The sequence below is a fragment of the Papilio machaon genome, chromosome 26 (assembly GCF_912999745.1).
Source record: "Papilio machaon chromosome 26, ilPapMach1.1, whole genome shotgun sequence".
Classification (NCBI taxonomy): domain Eukaryota; kingdom Metazoa; phylum Arthropoda; class Insecta; order Lepidoptera; family Papilionidae; genus Papilio; species Papilio machaon.
In genome coordinates this window covers 5,936,976-5,957,019 of record NC_060011.1, presented here as the reverse complement: position 1 = coordinate 5,957,019, position 20,044 = coordinate 5,936,976, and the positions used below count along the sequence as shown (strand labels likewise).

Here is a 20,044-nt window from a genome sequence, read left to right as displayed (position 1 = left end):
AAGGTACCGGGGGACCGTGTGGTACCTCAGCGCCTCCTTGATGCAGCTCCAGGGCAAGGTGTTGAAGGCGTTCGAGATGTCAATAGTTATCGCCACCAACACCTCCCCCCGGGATACCGCACTGTCCGCAAGGGCCTTCACCCGCGCTATTGCGTCGATGGTGGATTTGCCCCTGCGGAAGCCATACTGGTTGGCGCTGAGGTGCGGCCCCACCGTCTCCAAGTGGTGGACGAGGCGATCAGCGATCACACGCTCAAAAAGTTTACTCACCTCGTCCAGCAACACGATCGGTCGGTACGCCGACGGCTCGTTTGCCGGGCGTCCATCCTTCCTGAGCAGGACCAGCTTTCCCTTCTTCCATTCTCCCGGAAACTGACCCTGCTCTAGACAGGCGCAGAACAAAGCCCGAACCCACTGTTCGAGCGGCCCTAGTGCCAGCGCCCAGGCGCGACCGGGGATGCCATCAGGGCCTGGGGCGGTATTTTTCGCGCGCATGCGCATCACCGCCGCCCCGAGCTCGGCCTCCGTGACCGGTGGCGCGCCTAGGCTCTCTTCTCCCTCTACAGTTGGAGGCGCCATGCAGGGCGCCTCGTGTTCGGCTCTTTGCGGAAACAGCGCCGCGACCACCGACTCCACGACGAGAGGCTGAAGACTCCGGGTAATGGGAGGACCCCTGGACCGAAGCTTATTCCGAACCATCTTATAGGGCCTCCCGAACGGATCTCTATCCAGAGTCCCCAGCATCTCGTCGTTGGCCCTGTCTTTGGCCACACCGATGGCCGTCCGCAGAGCCTTTACCGCCTCCCTGTAGAGGGAGTAGAGTCGCTCTTCTTCGGCCAGGTTGTGCCTTCTTCGACGACGGCAGCGGGTGTATTGGCGCCGCGCCGCCACACATGAGCGGCGCAGTGAGGCGACCTCCGCACACCACCAATACGCCGCTTGCCTCGAGGGGGCGGAACGCACTCTCGGCATGGCGCCGTCGCAAATGCGCGTCATGGCAGCACCGAGGCGCTCCGCCTCCTGTACGGCGTCGGTGACTTTGTCCTCACGCGGTGCGGAGAACCACGCCTCAACAAGGGCAACCTCAACAAGGAAGTCGCGGTCCATGCGTGGGAGCGACCAGCGGGGACCATCCCCCCGCAAGGGTCGGCTTGGGCCCGTGGGGTTGGCCGGAGTCGTGGAGACAACGAACCTTATGTAAAGATGGTCCGACAGTGTCTCCACGTTCTCCAGCACCTCCCAGCCCCGAATACGTCGTGCCAGAGCGGCACCGGCAAAAGTGACGTCTACTATTGAGCCGCCCTGGCGCCGAACGCACGTATTAACCGACCCCTGGTTCAGGACCGTGAGTCCGGTCGCCGTCGCCCACTCCTCCAGCTCTTGTCCGCGCGGATCCGTCGCCGGGCACCCCCAAGCCGTTGACTTGGCGTTGAGGTCTCCGGCGACGAGCACGCGGGCGGAGTGACTTCTGCCTATGAGAACGCCGACTTCTTCTATAAACTCTTCAAAGTCGGCGAGGCTCCGGTTCGGCGAGAAGTACACCCCGACCACCATGATGTCGCCGACAAGAGCGGAGACGTATCCCCGGCCTCGGACAACGTTGGCGAAGGCCGGAGATCCCACCATGGACCGGGACGTCAAAGCCACGACACCATCTATGTCCCCCACCCAATCATCCCCTGACGGGACGCGGTAGGGCTCGGCTACCACTGCGATGTGGATCCCCCACTCCGCCATACTCTGGAACAATAAGTCTTGAGCTCTGGCGGAGTGGTTGATATTAGCCTGGAGGAGATTCAGGTCCATTCTTAACCCTCGACCATTGGAACCTCCTCAGCCACTGGCGCTACCGCCTGGGGCGAGGAAGAAGACTGTCCGGCCACCTGGCTCGAACTGCCTGTTCCTCCCTTCTTTTTCCCCTTGGGTGGGGAGACGCAGGCTCTGCTGCCCGCGCGGTGGCCTGCCGGCCTGCCAGCGGCAGTGCAAACCGCGCAGCACAGTGCCGCGGAGCACTCGCGGGCCTTGTGGCCCGGTTGACCGCAACGGTAACACAAAGCGCTGCGATCAACCTCTTCGCTGCATTGGCCCACCGTGTGCCCACGTTCGTGACACTTAAAGCACATAAGGGGCCGGGCGTCCAGAAGCTGAGTCTGCGCGGACACCCAGCCCACGAGCAGCCTTCCGCCCTCTACAATTTTTTTCGCAGCTGCGACGGGACAGGTAACAATTATTGACCCTAGTCCGTCGCGGCCAGCGTTTATTCCTCCAGCCCGCACTTGTTCCGCTGGACACACTCCTGCCGCCGCAACAGCGGCGACCACCTCGGCACTGGTAACGGAGTCGTCCAGACCCGTAACCCGTAGGCTAGCCATTTTCATGGGCCTGGAGACCCGGACGACTTCGCTACCTAAGACCTCCCGCAGCTTTTGAGCCAAGGAGTCCGCCTTTTCACCACTGGAGGCCCCTGGGAATTCGAAAAGGCGGCCTCCATTGGCTGCCTTTCGAAGTCGGACCCCCTGGCCACCGAATTCCGCCACGTCAATCTTTTCTTTTGCCGCGGCAATCACCTTCGCATAGGTCGCGCCCTTCTCTTCCGCCCCCGGTTGCAACGTCAGGACGACTGCTGACGACTGGGGTGCTTGGAGCTTACGGGCGCGACTCTTTGCGTCGGGCCGCTTTTTAGGCCCCACCTTAATCCACGGGAACTCAATAAGCTGAGGCGGCTGCGGCGGCTGCTGATGCCCCTGTGGAGGACTACTTTTTGTCTTCTTCTTCTTCTTCTTTTTCTTTTTTCTCTTCTCCCCCTCCGAAAGCGGGGTAGAAGAAGTGCCTCCTTTTGTAGCCCTCGCTTGGGCTTGGGACGGACGAATTTGTGCGGACGCCGCAGGGCGCTGTGTGGACACACCGGGCGCCTGCCGCGGAAGCCCGCTGGCGCCAGGTTTGGCTGGCGGCGCTGGGGGCGCCTTGCCCTGTACTCGTGGAGCTGGCACCGGTGCTGATACCGGTGCTGGCCCCGAGAGCGCCGCCGCGTAAGAGCGTCCGCTATTTCTCTTGTCGGCTGCCAGCGGCGGCCGCAATCTTCTCTCCGGGAGAAGCCTGTCTTCAAACGAGGCCAGGCGGGCATTTAACATCCCGCCCACCTGGACCATCACCGTCCGACAGATCTCCTCTAGTTGGGAGGGCCCTGTAGGGGCGGCCTCCGCGGTCATGTCCGTGGCTGTGGGGGCGGGACCTTTTGTCCGCCCTCTCTGCATTTCCTCCCGTAGCTCTGCCAGCTCCTTGCGGAGGCTGGCCATCTCGGCTCTTAGGCGGGCGTTGTCCGCCTGCAAATGCCGCGTCTCTTCCGTGATTGTGCGGGCCCCGAGGACTTCCACGGCTTCCTTAATAGATGCCGCGGCGTCCTTAAGGGTCCGCACGAATGTACCCTTCAGGTTGGAGGACTTGGTGGCTACCTTGGTGATGACCTCCAAGTCCTCCTTTACTTGTTCCTGCAGCTGGGCTGCCCCCCTCTCTTCCATCCTCTGCTTGGGCTCCGGGAACAACTTAGCCCGGGTCTCCCGCCGAAAGCGGGCGATATTTGCCTCCCTGGCGAGGTCTTCCTCAGCCCGCTGCCTAGCTGCTTTCGCCTGGGCCCTCTTTTCTGTACGAGGCCCTATGCAAACTGATGCCTCCGACCTTTCCTCATCAGACCAGCCTGCCATATCTACTTCACTGGGGCGCTTTTGCCCGCGACCCTCACTCCAGAACCTACCGAGATCGTCCCGGTTCAATACCTCTAGGGACCCAACACGACTAGCAGCGGACGCCATGCTCGCCGCCGCGTCCGAGTCGCACCTAACCTAACCTAACCTAACCTAACCTAACCTAACCTAACCTAACCTAACCTAACCTCACACTAAGTTTTAATTTTTAAAAAATAGACCGGTCAAAGACCCAGAGAACCAATCAATATTTGTTTTGTGTTGTCCTGTCCCCTATTGGGATTTTACGATTTCTTCTTAAGTATTTATCTTATTCCTAATTCAGTCTTTTGACCGCCACCCCTTTTGGTGGCGATTAGGTTAGGTCAGAACAAAGTTATAGTGTGATAGGGTTTATTGACCCAATAAAAACTGACTAAGATTTCAAATTCAATAACTGATACTCACCCCTGACAAGACAACATGTTCGGTTATAGAACACCCGAGAAAAGAACCGACCGAGCCCCAGCAACAGATGCTGAAGGAGCAATGTCTCTGCAAAGCGACCCATCTCAGACAAACACGTCAAACGTAAGAAGGAGTATTGGAGAGTGGGAAGCAGGGAGAGCGGAGACGAAAGAGACTTCAAACCGTACCCCGGAAAAAACCAAAGCACCGGCAAAAAGGACATTGCCCCTAAAGGATAAAAAAGAGGCTATAACCCGAAAGGCATCTACAGAATCGGCGAGCCCAACAAAATACGACACCAAATCGGCGGAGGCTAAGGCATGCCTGTTAAAGGCCAAATTTAACCTAAATCAATCAAGGAATACCAAAACGGAGATAAAAGAAGCAGTAATGCAAGCAATAGATAGACTGTACCATATAGTAAAAGAATTGGAAGGCAAAGAGAAGAAAGAAACAGAGAAGAAAGTGGAAGAAAGAACGGTAAAGGAAAAGGAACAGACTAAGGAGTGTGCTGAGTTAGCAGAGAAAATCGAAGAACACGCAAAACTATTGAAGGAAAATAACTTAAGAATACAAGAACTACAGATAACGCTGGAAAAACAACAAGGAAGGCAAGAAGAAAAACAGCAACAACAGCAATGCTCTTACTCCTATGCCAAGGCAGTGATGCAGGGAAGGAAAGGTCCGATAGAGCAAAAGTCTCTGCACTCAGTAGCTATAACATCGAAAAAATGAAATGGAGACGGGAGAGGAAGTGCTGGATAGGATACGGAAAGCAGTGAAGGCAAAAGAAGGAGGGATAACAGTAGAAAGCATAAGAAAGGCAAAAGATAGAAAGATCATTGTAGGATGCAGGACAGAGGAAGAAAGAAATCAATTAAAGGAAAGATTGAAGAGTGCGGAGGAACATCTGGAGGTTCAAGAGATAAAAAACAAAGACCCGCTCATCATAATACGAGATGTTTTTAAATATAATTCGGATGAAGAAATTATTGTCGCAATAATAAATCAAAATAAAGATGTGTTAAGAGACGGAATCGAGAAGGAAAAATTTGAAATAATATACAAAAAGAAAGCGAGAAACCCGTTGACGCACCACATAGTGATGAGAGTGAACCCACAGATATGGAAGCAACTGACCGAGGCAGGTAGAGTACGAATTGATCTTCAACGAGTTAGGGTCGAAGACCAATCGCCGTTGGTTCAATGTTCGCTTTGCCTGGGATATGGCCATCCCAAACGTTTATGTACAGAAACTGTGGAGAAATGTAGCCACTGTGGGGGGCCGCATAAGAAGACCGAATGCGTAGACTGGCAGGCTGGTCTGGAACCCATATGCTGCAACTGCAAAACGGCCAAACTGGATAGAGCAGATCACAATGCGTTCAGTCGAGAATGCCCGGTGCGAGAGCGATGGGACGCTATAGCCAGATCGTCGTTCTCATACTGCTAAAGGCGCACCGGGCACTCTTCTTAAACCCACGCTCGATCATATTCGGGGAGACAAGATGGAGATTGTTCGCGACGAGGTCTATAATTCTTCGGTTGCTCTCCTCGAGATTATAGATAATACGAGAACGGCAAACAGGAGGAAATCTCGTGACAAAATAGATAAAAATTTACAAGAAAATAAAACTAATAAAAAGATAAAATTTGGAAAAATTATTAATAATAGTCGGAATAAAATAGTATATAATTTTATAAAGGCTATTATAGAAATTCGGGACAAAAAATTCAAAATTAAATTACTAATGAAACAAAAAGAACTGAATTGTTATTGTGGATCAAAATCAAAATTTAAATACTTACCAATAAAAAACGAGAAGACCGGGGAAAAAAGAACCGTACATCCAGCGTCGCCCCGAGCTGCCGCGAGTGGGCTGTGGGAAAAAACACCAAGAAGCTATAAAGGATATAGAGTTGAACGATGCCGAGGTCCGCAAAACCAACGGAGAAAATACTCGGAAAGAAATGCCGAGTTGCATGATGAGGCATGTCACCCGGCACTTATCAGAGGAAAAGTCGTGTGGACCTCAAAGTCGTTGAGCCCGAAAAAACGCTCCGAGAACCAATGGATTGACCGCCGAGTTTTGCTATGCGGCAACAGCGCAGAGTCTAGAGGTGCCCCTAATAAGAGAAAAAATAAGTCTGTCTTTCCTCACCGCGCAAAAGAAGCCGTCGCGGTCGTCCCATGCATCTAAAATACTTCTGCCCTTTTGGATCCGCCGATTTTCGGTTACCTGAAACATAAAACACAACAAAGTAAAATTAAAATTACAAAAGAAATCAAGACATAGAAATAGAACAAAATTTAAAGAACTTAAAACAGCAATAGTAAAAAATCAAAATTGGAGTTACTGAAAAGGCACTTATCGGAATTTGCGAAGCAAGCCGCAACAGTCGACGCTTCCTTGTACGTATGCTTGCATACATAGAGAGAAGAGTCACCCGCCTATAACAATAGCACCAATTAGATGAGCAAACAAAAAACAACTAACATAAACTAAACAAAGGGCAACAAAATAAAACAACGAAAACAAAGTCTCTGACCCTTATGTCAGGGGGAGCAGCGGGGAGGCACAAAAGGAGCCTCCCATAAAAAAAAAAAAAAAAAAAAAAAAACCTAACCTAACCTAACCTAACCTAACCTAACCTAACCTAACCTAACCTAACCTAACCTTTTTTTTTTTTTTTTTTTAACGTTGGGAAATGTGTTAAGCATACCGCCCGCCCTTCGGGGGGGCGGGCGGTTATGTGAGGCTCCCCCGGCGCCAATAGGGGCGCCGGGTATACTCACCAAAACCCAACGGTGTTCCACCTTCTCCGCTTGTGATGGGGCCGTGGGAACGCAATAGCACACCACCACGGCCCCGTCTGCGGATTGCCCGCCGCGTGGAGATGCGGCGGGCCCTGCTTCCGCGACGACGCCTTCAGCAGAAGGCGCCGTCGACCTTCGCCGAGGACTCCCCGGAACACGTGGGGAGTCCTACAGCACGGGACCCTTGCGAGGCAGGCGGCGAACCCCGATTCGCCGCCCGCGGGTCCCTCACGGCGGCGCCCTGTCTAGCGCCACAAGGTGCGCCCGACGGCGCCGCCCCGGTCTCCTGCGGCGGATCGGGAGCGAGTCGACGGCGTCTTCCCGCGCCCGCTCCGCCGCTTCTTTCAGCGTCATAACCTCGACGCTGAAAGAGGAGACCGCCTTCCATACCTCCTCCCTGTCTGCCATAGCAGCTGCCATGACAGGCAGGGAGAGGTCCGTCCCAAGGACCGAGGACACGGCGACGCGCTGCTCCGCCCATGCTGGGCATGCCTCGCGCGTGTGTTGCGCCGTGTCCACCTCTCCGGTGCCGCAGTGGTGGCAGTCCGCGGTGGGCTCCCTTTTCACCACCCCACACAGATATGCCCCGAAGCATCCGTGCCCGGTGAGCATCTGAGTGAGGTGGTAGTTGGGGGCCCTGTGGCGGCACTCTACCCACTCCCGCAGGACGGGTCGGATCGCCGCCACCAACTGCCGGCTCGGTCCCGGGGACTCCAGCTCCTCCGCCCACCTCCGGAAGAGGTCGTCGCGAGCCTCCTCCCTCCACTGCTTGACCTCCGACGGATGCGGGCGGAGGTCACTCTCCTTCACTCGCCGATAGACCGCCGCGAGGACCTCGGCCTCGAGCGCCCACGGCGGGCTACCGGCGATCAGGCACGTCGCCTCGTATGACGCCGTACGGTACGCCCGGGCCACTCTCAGCGCCATCACCCGCTGCGGACGTCGCAGCAGGATGCGGTTACGGGCGCTGAGGGATTCCGACCATATGGGCGCCCCGTACAGCGCCATCGACCTCACCACCCCCATATAGAGGCGGCGGCATGTCCCTCCAGGGCCGCCCAGGTTTGGAAGGACCCTTCCGAGAGCACCAGCGGCGGCTACCAGTTTCGGAGCCAAGCGCCGGAAGTGCTCCCGGAAGGCCCATCGACCATCGAGGATGAGTCCTAGGTACTTCATGGTACCTGCGATGGTGATGGGTGTCCCGGCCACCGTTATTTGGGAGCCTCGAGGCGGCCCACGTCGATGCCCATGGAATGCCAGGGCCTCAGACTTGTTGAGCGCCACCTCGAGCCCCAGCCTCCGAATTCGGTGGACCACCTGGGCGACCCCCGCTGTGGCGAGAACCATCGCCTCGCGGTGTGTGCTGCCACGAGCAGTCACGAGGGTGTCGTCGGCGTAGCATATCAGGCCGACCCCCCGCAACATGTCACCGCGCAGCACCCAGTCGTAACCGATGTTCCACAGGAACGGTCCTAAGACCGATCCCTGTGGAACACCGCACGACATAACCTAACCTAACCTAACCTAACCTAACCTAACCTAACCTAACCTAACCTAACCTAACCTAACCTAACCTAACCTAACCTAACCTAACCTAACCTAACCTAACCTAACCTAACCTAACCTAACCTAACCTAACCTAACCTAACCTAACCTAACCTAACCTAACCTAACCTAACCTAACCTAACCTAACCTAACCTAACCTAACCTAACCTAACCTAACCTAACCTAACCTAACCTAACCTAACCTAACCTAACCTAACCTAACCTAACCCAGTCGCGTGCCAACCGCCAAGGCGAACGGATCGTTCCGCGCGGCTCTAGAGCAAGAAAATCTTAAGTTGCAGAAAAAAGTTGCAGAATTATAAAGTGTCGTATACCGTTGGATGCGTCTCAGTGTTATGCGTCTAATAGTGAAAGAATCGTGAAATTTGGACAATCTAGTGGAAAGTTATGAAGCAAAAACTAAAAACCGTTAGAGTCAAAAATTTCGCAGAGGAATAACTCCGAAAGTAAATCGAGGACCTATATATTAAATTATATCATTGGAATCAGTATAAATGGACCTTTCTTGCAGTATATAAATTTGATTTTTCTCATTATTGAATAAAATTTTACAAATACTTTTAACTTCAAACACGTGCTGTTTGAAATACTGTGTGTAAAGTGGGAAGTGGAATACATACAGGATTTCATCTAAGTGTAGTGTACTTGAATACAGTGAAAAAACTGAAGTTTACAAAGGTTTAATACTAAAATACAGCAAAAAACAAAATTTTAAACACACGTGCAGCCGGCGACATCTAGTGGTAAGAAGCGGAAACCACTCACCCAAGGCCAAGACATAAGGAGGATTGCACACACACCGAAAGGAAGATTTTAAAAATATTAAGTTTATAGTATTAGTATAACGAATAATTTAACTCTTTAACATTCTCAGTCTGATTTAGTCAAAACATTTAATTAAAGCATTAAACATTAGTAATTAGATTTTATATTAAACTAGGAAAATAAATTGTGTAAAGAAAATTTTGAATCCATATAACTAAATAAAAACTCAAAACTTATAAAATAATTGTTAATTAAAAATATCTAGAACAAATTAAGAAATCAAAACAAATACTTTCACTTATCAATCAAATTAAAATAGAAATAGAAATTTCAAAATATCATATCAAATAAATATTCTTGTTGTGTGTAATCCACTTAAGTTGTTCTGGAAAAATCCATTGTACTCTGACTGTGAATTAAAGTTGGTGACATCTAGCGGCGAAAAGCTGAACTGTAGATAACAGTAATAAAATATAAAGACAGTCACACACCATAGTAAAAGAAATAGAATTTAATTAGAATAATTAACATATTTCAAGTTTAATGTATTACACTTCATAAGAAATTCATCAAATTAGTATAATATCAAATAAATTAAATAATACACATAGCGGAAATAGATTATAAACCCTACATAAACATATTTAGAACTTCAATATATTATATTAATTCAAAAACTGTCGTGTGTCACCAGCTTAAGTTTAAACACTTGTATTACAACTGTATTTTGAACTAGAGCCACCTAGTGACGAAAAGTTCAACTAAAGATAACAAATTAAGAAATAAAGACTGACACACAACAGGGTGGAAGAAATAGAAATATAATTGATACATTTAATACATTTAAATTTATTATTTCATAAATTACAAATAATTACTAGATATTAGATTAGAAGTTAATACTAAGTAAAACTAAAATTAAACCATTAAATATAAGAGTAACGAACAAATATACCATTAATAAGTTAAATTTAGATAATTAAACTTACCATTTTTATAAAATAATTATTGTATATAACTAAATTAGAATTAACTTCTATATAGAAAATTATTAAACACTCTTTAAAAATATTAAAATTATTTTAAGTACTGTTGTGTGTCACTCGCTTTAATTGTTCGTAATAATACTTGTGCACATATAGTATAAGATTAGTTTAATAAGTATTATCACTGTATTGATATCATCATTATAATTATTTGCAACTACAATCAACATTAATTACACCAACAAGCGAATAGATACTTATTTGAAAACATAAATATTAATCAGTTAAATCATCACTCTAGTGAATCACAGCCCGTACCCAATCATTCTTATCAAACTCTATAATATTAGGACCGCAACCCATTCTAACGGCAAATATTTACAGAATATTTTGAATTTAGACTCAGATAGTAACTATTATAAAACAAATATCACTAAACAACATGCAACGAACACCAACCAAACAAAGACCATCGTCCACACAGGAAGTTGCAGAAATAACCACACCAGCACACAGTAATATATATATACCACAGTATAGTGAAATAGAAATGGAAACCGATTCTGAATCAGAATACTACACCTACCTCGCACACACATCACTACTAGAAAGAAAAGAAAACAAAACACCAACTAGGGAAACAAACACCCTCCACAGCTACATAGAAGAGGCGAAATCAGCCCACAAACAAGCCCTTATAAATCTAAACAACTCCAGAAACCTTAAAAGAGAAATAAAAGAAGGAATCGAAAACGCCGTAAAGCGCCTCTTCAAAGTCTTCAAGGAAACCATCAAAGAACTCGAATCAAGCAACCTAAGAAAGAACACAAACTCCACCCATCTCCCCCCCTCTCCACCCCCACCCCCAAGTACTAATGAATATAGAAATTTTTCACAGAAAATAGAGGAACACTCAAAACTCCTCGCAGAGAACAACAAAACGATGGACATTATACGCAAAGAGTTGGAAGGGATGGGAAGGACTAACATAATAAATTCGGTAAAATTGGACAAGTTGGACAAACTGGACACCCTGGATAACTTGAACAAATTGGAAAAACTTGAGAATGGAATAAGCAAACAAATAGAAACATATGCAAGCATTACGGAGAGGGGAAACAAAATCATTCAAGAAAACAGCAAAAGAATAGAAGAATTAAACGAAAATATAATAAAAAACCAAAACACCGAAAACAACAGAAGCAAAACATACGCATCAGTAGTAACATCTAACACACCAATAAAAACAATAGAACAAACACTACACTCTATAAAGATCACATCTAAAAATCCAATAGATACAGGAGAGGAGGTTCTAGATAAAATTAGAAAGGCCCTTCAGGCTAAAGAGGGAGGTGTCGAAATAGAAAGAATAAGAAAAGCTAAGGACCAGAAAATAATTATAGGTTTTAAAACAGAAAAAGAAAGAGAACTAGTAAAAGAAAAATTAAAAGATACAGAAAACCTAAACGTGCAGGATATACAAAACAAAAACCCATTGGTTGTTATTAGGGATGTACTAAACTACAACACCGATGAGGAAATACTGGCAGCCCTACAGAAACAAAACAAAGATATTTTCAATAACTACACTGAAACAGACAAAATGGAAATCCTCTACAAAAAGAAAGCAAAAAATCCGCAAACAAATCATGTAGTAATAAGAGTCCCCCCCCAGGTCTGGAAGAGCATGATGGAAGCTGGTAAAGTCCGGATAGACTTACAAAAGCTACGTGTAGAAGACCAATCACCATTGATCCAATGCTCGACCTGCCTGGGTTATGGACATCCCAAACGGTTCTGCAAAGATAAAGAAGAAAAATGTAGCCACTGTGGAGGATCCCACAAACGATCTGAATGTGAAGAATGGAAAAACAAATCTGAACCCACATGCTGTAACTGTAAGCAAGCAAAAATAAACAACCACAATCACAACGCATTCAGCCAGGAATGCCCAATAAGAAGAAAATGGGAACAAATAGCACGGTCAACAATAGCATACTCATAGATTTCACATACATATACATAAATATAACACAAACACAACTAAACACATTATAATATACATATATACAATATATAAATAAATATATAAACACACATAATAACATACACATACACAAGCTAAGAAAATACATAAACACACACATTCACAAACAAACCACTTTTACAGTTTTATACAAACTAAATAAAATACAAATATTGTAAAATAAATATGCAAAAAATTTTAAAAAAAAAAATAATAACCATTGTAAAACAGTAAAAGTGGATTTATACTAACATTAAACAACACACTATACATAAAAAGTATAACACAGCGAATAAAACAATACTCATATAAATATTTATTTAATATATTACTCACAATTATAATATTATACAAACTAGTAAATCTATAAAACAAAACAACCAAACCACAATATTAAAATATATATGTACATCACACTTAGGTATATAAACAAACCACTATTACAGTTTTATACAAATTAAATAATAAACAAATATTGTAAATAAACATGCAAACAAAATTTAAAAAATAATAACCATTGTAAAACAGTAAAAGTGGATTTATACTAACATTAAATAACACACTATACATAAAAAGTATAACACAGCGACTAAAACAAAATTCACAAAATATTTATTAATATATTACTCACAACTATAGTATTATACAAATTAGTAAACTTATAAAACAAAACAACCAAACCACAATACTAAAATATATATGTATATCACACTTAGGTATAACATACACCCAAAACATATACAAAAATATAAACAAACATACACAAATGCACACAAAATACAAACATACATAAACACAAACAATACACAACACAAACACAAAGTGCATACACACATACACTCAAAATACAACAATACAATACAATGTAAACATACCAATCATACAACATTCACTAAAACACAAGTACATACAATACATAAAAACAAATTATAACACACACACAACACACACATATGCATATAGAAATTATATAAAAATAAAACATATACAGGCAGGGAAGGAATTTTAAAAATTTTATAAAATTGCATATAGAAGGCACCGAGACAAAATTATACAAATATCAGTCAACCAAGTATAATGGTTTATAATATAAATAACAACAAATATTGTGAACAAACAAGTAAAGTAAACAAGTAAAACAGGTACAAAGAATGTAAAGTAAAATTACAAAAGATTAAAAATAAAAATGTTTATAGTACCATTAATTAAGTAAAATTGTAAACCTTAATTGATAATTATAACATAATAAGTGGAATTAAGTATTATAAAAACCAGAATAATTGTAAACACTGATAAATCCACAGTAAATACCAACATGGCACTTTGTAAACATAATATAAAATAAACATGTAAGTTAGAACAAATAAGTAAATTAGCATAAGAAAATAAAAGTAACAAAATTATTGTATAAGATAGATTAAGTTAGTATGTAAGTACTAAGCTGTAAAATAAAGAAGCAGAGTTGTAGTAGTTTTATTACACCTGTAACAACAATAAACAAATAAATAAAGCAAAATATAAAATAGTAATATAAGATATAAAATGTAAAATAGAAATAAGATAAAATAAGTTAGTATGTAAGTTTCAAGATGTATAATAAAGAGACAGAGTTGTAGTAGTTTTAATACCCTATAAGAATAAATAAATAAATAAATAAAGTAAAATATAGAATAGAGTAGAATAGACGGGAATCCCACCCGTATACAGTAAGAAAGAAGACGAAAGTAAGAAAGAAATAGTATGAAGAAAGAAAGTGCGAGAGGCATAAAAGAGAGAACTTGCATGAAAGATTAAAATAGGCAGACAAAGATTCTGACCACCCATGTTAGAAGTAGACAGTATGACCTAACCAAAGATTAGGTTAGGTCAACAAAAAAAAAAAAAAAAAAAAAAAAAAAAAAAAAAAAAAAAAAAAAAACCTAACCTAACCTTTTTTTTTTTTTTTTTTTTTTTTTTTTTTTTTTTTTTTTTTTTTTTTTTTTTTTATAGTCTGGAAATGCATTTACGCACCCCCTACGCCGGGCTGTGCAATGGCGTAGGGGAGTGTGGGACTCGCCGGCCGCAGAAGATAAAAACAAGGCGACCGGAATACCCACTAAAACCAGACTGCCCTCTCACGCGTTACGGCGGGGCCACGGGAAACGCGTTAGCTTACTTCCGTGACCCCGCCTGCGTTTAGCCTTTACGGCCCTCACAATTTAAGGCGTGGGGAGAAGGGCAGCAGCGAATTGCCGCCTCCTTCTCCCCACTCTTCTCTGCCGGAGCGGGGGCGCTAGGGGATCCCCTTCGCGCTCCCGCTCCCTCTCCTCCTTCTGCGACATGACCAGTTCACAGAAGGAGGAGACCGCGTTCCAAGACCTCTCACTTCCCAACATGGCGCGTACGACGCCGGGAAGTGAGAGGTCGCCGCCTATCGCCGCCACCAGAGTGCGGCGCTCATCATTCCAGGCGCAGCACATTTCGAGTGTGTGCTGCGCCGTATCCTCGCTGGCGCCGCACTCGTGGCAGCGCATCGTCACCTCCCTTCCGATCCGACACAGGTACCGTCCGAAACAACCATGCCCGGACAGCACCTGTGTCAGTCGGAAGGTGAGGGAGCCGTGGCTCCTCCCACACCACTCCGGGAGCTGCGGGCGTATGGCCTCTATGGTGCGCACGCCATATTTGGCGTGCGCTAGGCCTCTCGCCCACAGCTCCACGGTCGTCCTTCTCCTCGCCTCCCGGGCGCGGGAGAGCTCCTCGGGAACCGGGGCTTCGCCCCGAGCTCTTTGTCTAGCCCGCGCCCAGTAGGCTTCGGCCAGCACTCCCGCCTCAATCTCCCACGGAGGGGTGCCGGCCAAAACGCAGGCCGCCGCGTGGCCTACCGTTCGGTAGGCCCGGCACGCACGCGCCGCAACAATGCGTTGCGGCCTGCGGAGGAGGGCCCTGTTCGGTGCATTAAGGGCGCGAGCCCATATCGGTGCACCGTACAGGGCCATGCTCTTGACGACCGTGGTGTACAGCATCCTCGCATGTACACCCGGACCGCTGAGGTTAGGGAGGAGCCTCGCCAGGGCTGAGGCCGCGCCCACAAGCCGGGGGGTCAGCGCTCGGAAGTGGTCACCGAAGCGCCAACCCCCGTCGAGGACAAGACCCAAATATTTAATCCGGGCCTTGACCCCGACTTCCTCTCCGTTGACCCGGAGGGTGGCCCCCGCAGGTACCCTCCACCGAGGCCCTTTAAAACAGAGGGCCTCGGTCTTGCTGAGGGCCACTCGGAGGCCTAGTGCCTCGATCCTCCGGGTCAATAATGTGGCTCCGGCCTCAGCCCTTCTCACTAGACGGCTCCAGGTGGTGTCCCGGACGGCTACCAGCGTGTCATCTGCGTAGCAGATGACCGCCATCCGGGACAGCACCTCTCCGCGGATGGCCCAGTCATACCCGATGTTCCATAACAGGGGCCCTAGTACGGACCCCTGTGGAACACCGGAGGCCATCCGCCTTTCCTCTCTCCCGGTTCTCCCCATGTAGGACACTACCCGCCCTTGCAGGTAGTGTCCCACGACTCTCCGCAGGTAGAGGGGCACTCCGTGATATCGGAGCGCCTCCTCTATTACCGCAAAGGGGAGGGAGCCGAAGGCGTTGGCGATGTCTAATGACACCGCCATGGCTCCCTGCCCCTTTTGGGCCGCTTCGTCGGTGAACTTCTTCAGGGCGGCCAGGGCGTCCAAGGTGGATCGCCCTGACCGGAACCCGAATTGGTTCACCGAGAGCTGCGGCCCGTCCCTCTCTAGATGCTGGATGATCCGGGCAGCTATAACTCGCTCTAGTAGCTTCCCGGCCTCATCCAGCATCACTAGTGGGCGGTATCCCGACGGAGAGTCCGCGGGGCGGCCTTCTTTCCTGATCAGGACCAGCCGCCCCTCCTTCCACACCTCAGGGAAGTGCCCCGCTGCCAAGCAGTCCTCGAAGAGGCAGCGTAGGCGGTCCCCGAGGTGCTTCAGCGCGATGGGGAGAACCTTCCCCGGGACCCCATCCGGTCCCGGGGCCTTCCGCGGGCCTTGGAGCCGGCGGGCCGCCCCTAGCATTTCCTCCTCGCTTATCGGAGGAGGATTAGGGACGGCGGCGTCGTCCTCGTCGTCAGTCCTCTGTTGCGACATGCGCGGTGGCTCGAATGGGGGGCTGTCTGGAAATAGCCCCTCTACCACCGCGCTGAGGACGGCCGGCTCCATGGCCTCCGTGGGGGGCGCCGTTTTGAATTTGGCCCGTACCATCCGGTACGGGCGCCCCCACGGGTCCGCGTCCAGGGCCGCCAAGAACTCCGAGTATGCAGCGTCCTTGGCGGCCCCTATGGCGGCTTGGAGCGCCTTCTTGGCCGAACGCATTTCGGCGTGAAGGCGCTCCAGCTCGCCCGGCTCCCGATGCCGACGTCTTCGGCACCGGGAGAGTGCACGGCGGGCAGCGTTGCTGGTGGCACGCAGGGCCGCGAGATCCCGCGACCACCAGTACACCCCCTCTCGGGGCGTGAGGCGTCGAGCCCTAGGCATTGCCGAGTCGCATACAGCTGTCAAGTCCCGACGGAACCTGGCAGCCCTTTCTCCGACCCCCAGGGATTGAGGGGGGTCGGAGGCCCACGAACAAACAATAGCGGCCTCCTCTGCCAGGTCTTCGTCGAGACGTGACAGCTGCCACCTAGGGAAGACGCCCCTGCCGCCCGCCGTGCGGGTTTGACGCCCAGGGGGCGCTGTGGAGACCCTGAACCTGATGTACAGGTGATCTGACAGGGTCTCCACATCCTCCAGGACGCGCCAACACGAGATGCGCGCGCCGATGCTGGGGGTGGCAAACGTCACGTCGACGACTGAGCCACCCCGGGCGCGCACACATGTGAAGGCGCTGCCCCGGTTCTCCGGGACCAGGCCAATAGTGAGGGCCCAATCCCGAAGATGCGCCCCCTTGACGTCGGTGATGGGGGATCCCCAAGCCGCGCACTTAGCATTGAGGTCCCCCATCACGATGACCTGGGCTGGCAATGCCCTCCGCACCACCAGCTCCAGGCCATCCAGGAACCTCTCAAATTGTGAGAGGCTCCTGTTCGGGGAGAAGTAGACTCCGATGAGCACTACCTCTCCCCAGTTTGCCGCCACGTAACCCGCGCCCCTCTCCCTGAGAGAGAGGATTTGCGGGCCCGTTGGCGGCGCCACCATTCCGACCGAGCCCTCCGTGTCCCCGACCCAATGAGGCTGGGAAGGGATGAGGTAGGGCTCGGCCACGACCGCAACGGCAATTCTCCACTCCGCCAGGGCCTGCATGAGCAGGTCCTGTGCGCGGGCGGAGTGGTTGGCGTTGGTCTGCAGGAACTCTGTATGCAGGTGTCTGGGCATTTATGACACCTGCATACGTTCCTCTTCGGGCGGTTGCTGCGGCCCGGACGGCGGCTGCGCTCTTGGCGCAGGGGGAGGGCCGGTGGAGCGGGCCTTCCCCCTCATGGTGGGGGGGGTGCATTTAGCTCCCCCCATTACGTGGGCGTGCGGGCAGCCTGTCCTTTTGCACACGGCGCAGTTGACAGGCGCCTCGCACGCCGCCCTCTTGTGGCCCTCTTGGCCACATCGGAAGCAGAGGCGACCATCCTCCGCTTCCGACGGGCATAGGGCCCGGGTGTGGCCCAGCTGCATGCACTTAAAGCAGCGCAGCGGCCGGGCCCTTACCGCGGTGACGGTGGCCATACTCCACCCTATGGCCACCTTCCCTATCTGAGCGACAGCTTTCGCCGCCGCTGCCGGACATTTCACCAGGGTGGACCCCCCACCCCAGAAGCTGGGCCTGATTAGGCCCACTTTGACGGCCTCGGGGTGGCAGCCCCCGACTGTAGCCAATTTGGCTGCCACCTCCTCGCGCGTTATCGTCTCGTCCAAACCCGAGACCCGGAGGTCCGCGAGCTTGGACGGGCGCGCGATGTCCGCCCAGCTGCCGATGACCCTTGTCAATTCGGCAGCCAGGCGATCGGCCGTCTCCTCTGGGGTGTTCCCCCCCACCTCCATCAGCTTGGAGCCGGTCATACTTGTCCGTACTTTGACCGTCTCCAAGCCGAGGTCTCTGAGGCAGATTTCCGCCTTGGCCTTGGCCAAGACGTCGGTATATTTGGCCTCAGAGACCTGTCCTTCGGCGTTGGTGATCGTGGCCCCCGGTTTGAGGGTGACGGTGATGGCCGCCGTCTTGGGGGCCACGATCTTTACCGCTTTGGGGGGGGGGGGCAGCCCGCTGCGTTCTTACAGGATGAACCTGTGCAGCGGGCGGGGCCCTAGCCGGAGCCTTCTTCTTTTTGGCGGCCTTTCGGCCGACCACTTTTGACCACTGGACCTCTTCGCCCCCGGATGTTTGGGGGGCGGGTTCAGTGGCTCCGGTTTTCGCCTTTGTGGCCTTCCCTGTGCTTCCTCCTCCGCCAGCAGATGGAGGGGGGGGAGGGGCGGCCGGTCCGGTCTTGCTGATTTTCCGCTTCGGTTTCGGTGCTGGACCGGCTTTGGCCACAGGGGCCTGGGCCGGTCGAACCTCCACGGTTTTGGTGGCACTTGCCACTAAATTGGGCCGGGCCACAGGGCGCGGCGGCGGCGGGTGGTGCCTGTCCGCCTGGAGAGGCGGTCTGACCACCGGCTCAGGGGGGAGACGCGTTTCTAGGTCTCCTAGGCGGGCATTGACCATCCCGCCTACGGACTCTAGAAGGTCGCGCCTCATTTCCTCGAGGGCGCCCCTGAGCACGGTTTCCACGCTCTCCTCCCGGGCCAGAGGAGTCTCCCTCGGAGTCGCGGCCGCTTTCTTCTGCGACTCCGAGTATGCTTCCTTAAACGCTTTTAACTCCGCGCGGATGAGTTCGACTTCTCTCGCCAGTCTGGCGTTCTCCGCGCGGAGTCTGCGTTGTTCCTCTTGGGGGGTGATTGAGCGGAGCTCCTCCACCGCCTCAATCACCCCCTTTGTGGCCCGGTTTATCTGGCCCAATACGGTGCCCTTAATATTACCGCTTTTCTTCACCTCCCCCTGAATGGCGGCCACATTCAGGAGGGCTTTAGCGGCAAGGGCCTCAATAGTTGCCGCCGCCGGCTGGGAGCACCTCGGCTCCGATGGGTCCCTGGGCGGGAGGCAAGGAGGACGGTAGGGGGGGGGGTTCGAGCCGCCTGCTCCACTCTCCCTCTCCTCCGCCATCTGTGCTCTTGCCTCCTGTAGATAGGTGGTGTGGGCCCCTGGTCTTCTAGGACGGCCTCTTGCCGCCGTGGACACTTTCACGGCGACCGGGGTCGCCGCTTCGTCACCTTTGAGTGCCCTCTTTTTCGGCATTTTGGCCGCAAATCGGAGGGTAATCCTCGGCGTCGTAGAGGCGGTCTTCTTCCCTTCCTCTGCGTCCTTTATTCCTTCGACGGTGCTATCCGAGTCTGAGGAAGATAGTCCGGATATCCCAGACATCCTGGAAATCTCGGACACCGATTGATGTTCGGCGTCGCTCGACTCATCTTCCTCTGCTTGGTCTTTCCCTGTCTTTTCTCCTCCTCTCTTTGTCCACTCTTTCCTTCCTTTCCTGATCGACAAATCCGATTCGCTTGCTAAGGTCAGTTCCGTTTTCCGTGCAGTGGTCGTGTGGCATCCTTTGGCCCCCCCAGAATACGAGGGCCGGCCAGAGGTCAGGTTGACCTCTGGGAGGGATTCTCCGCTGGCGTAGCCAGCGGTACCCTCCTGGGGTAATTCTGTTTTGGAGTCTGCCAT

At 50.3% G+C, this 20,044-nt stretch overlaps 1 protein-coding gene across 1 annotated transcript; it reads right to left on the bottom strand.

Moving 5' to 3' along the window:
- Positions 1–17,676: 17,676 nt before the first annotated feature.
- Positions 17,677–20,044, bottom strand: LOC123722508. Its single transcript, XM_045684399.1, has 2 exons — positions 18,566–20,044; positions 17,677–18,507 (listed from the first exon to the last, which is right to left on the bottom strand). The coding sequence occupies exons 1-2, from the start codon at positions 20,042–20,044 to the stop codon at positions 17,677–17,679; spliced, it is 2,310 nt and encodes a 769-aa protein (XP_045540355.1).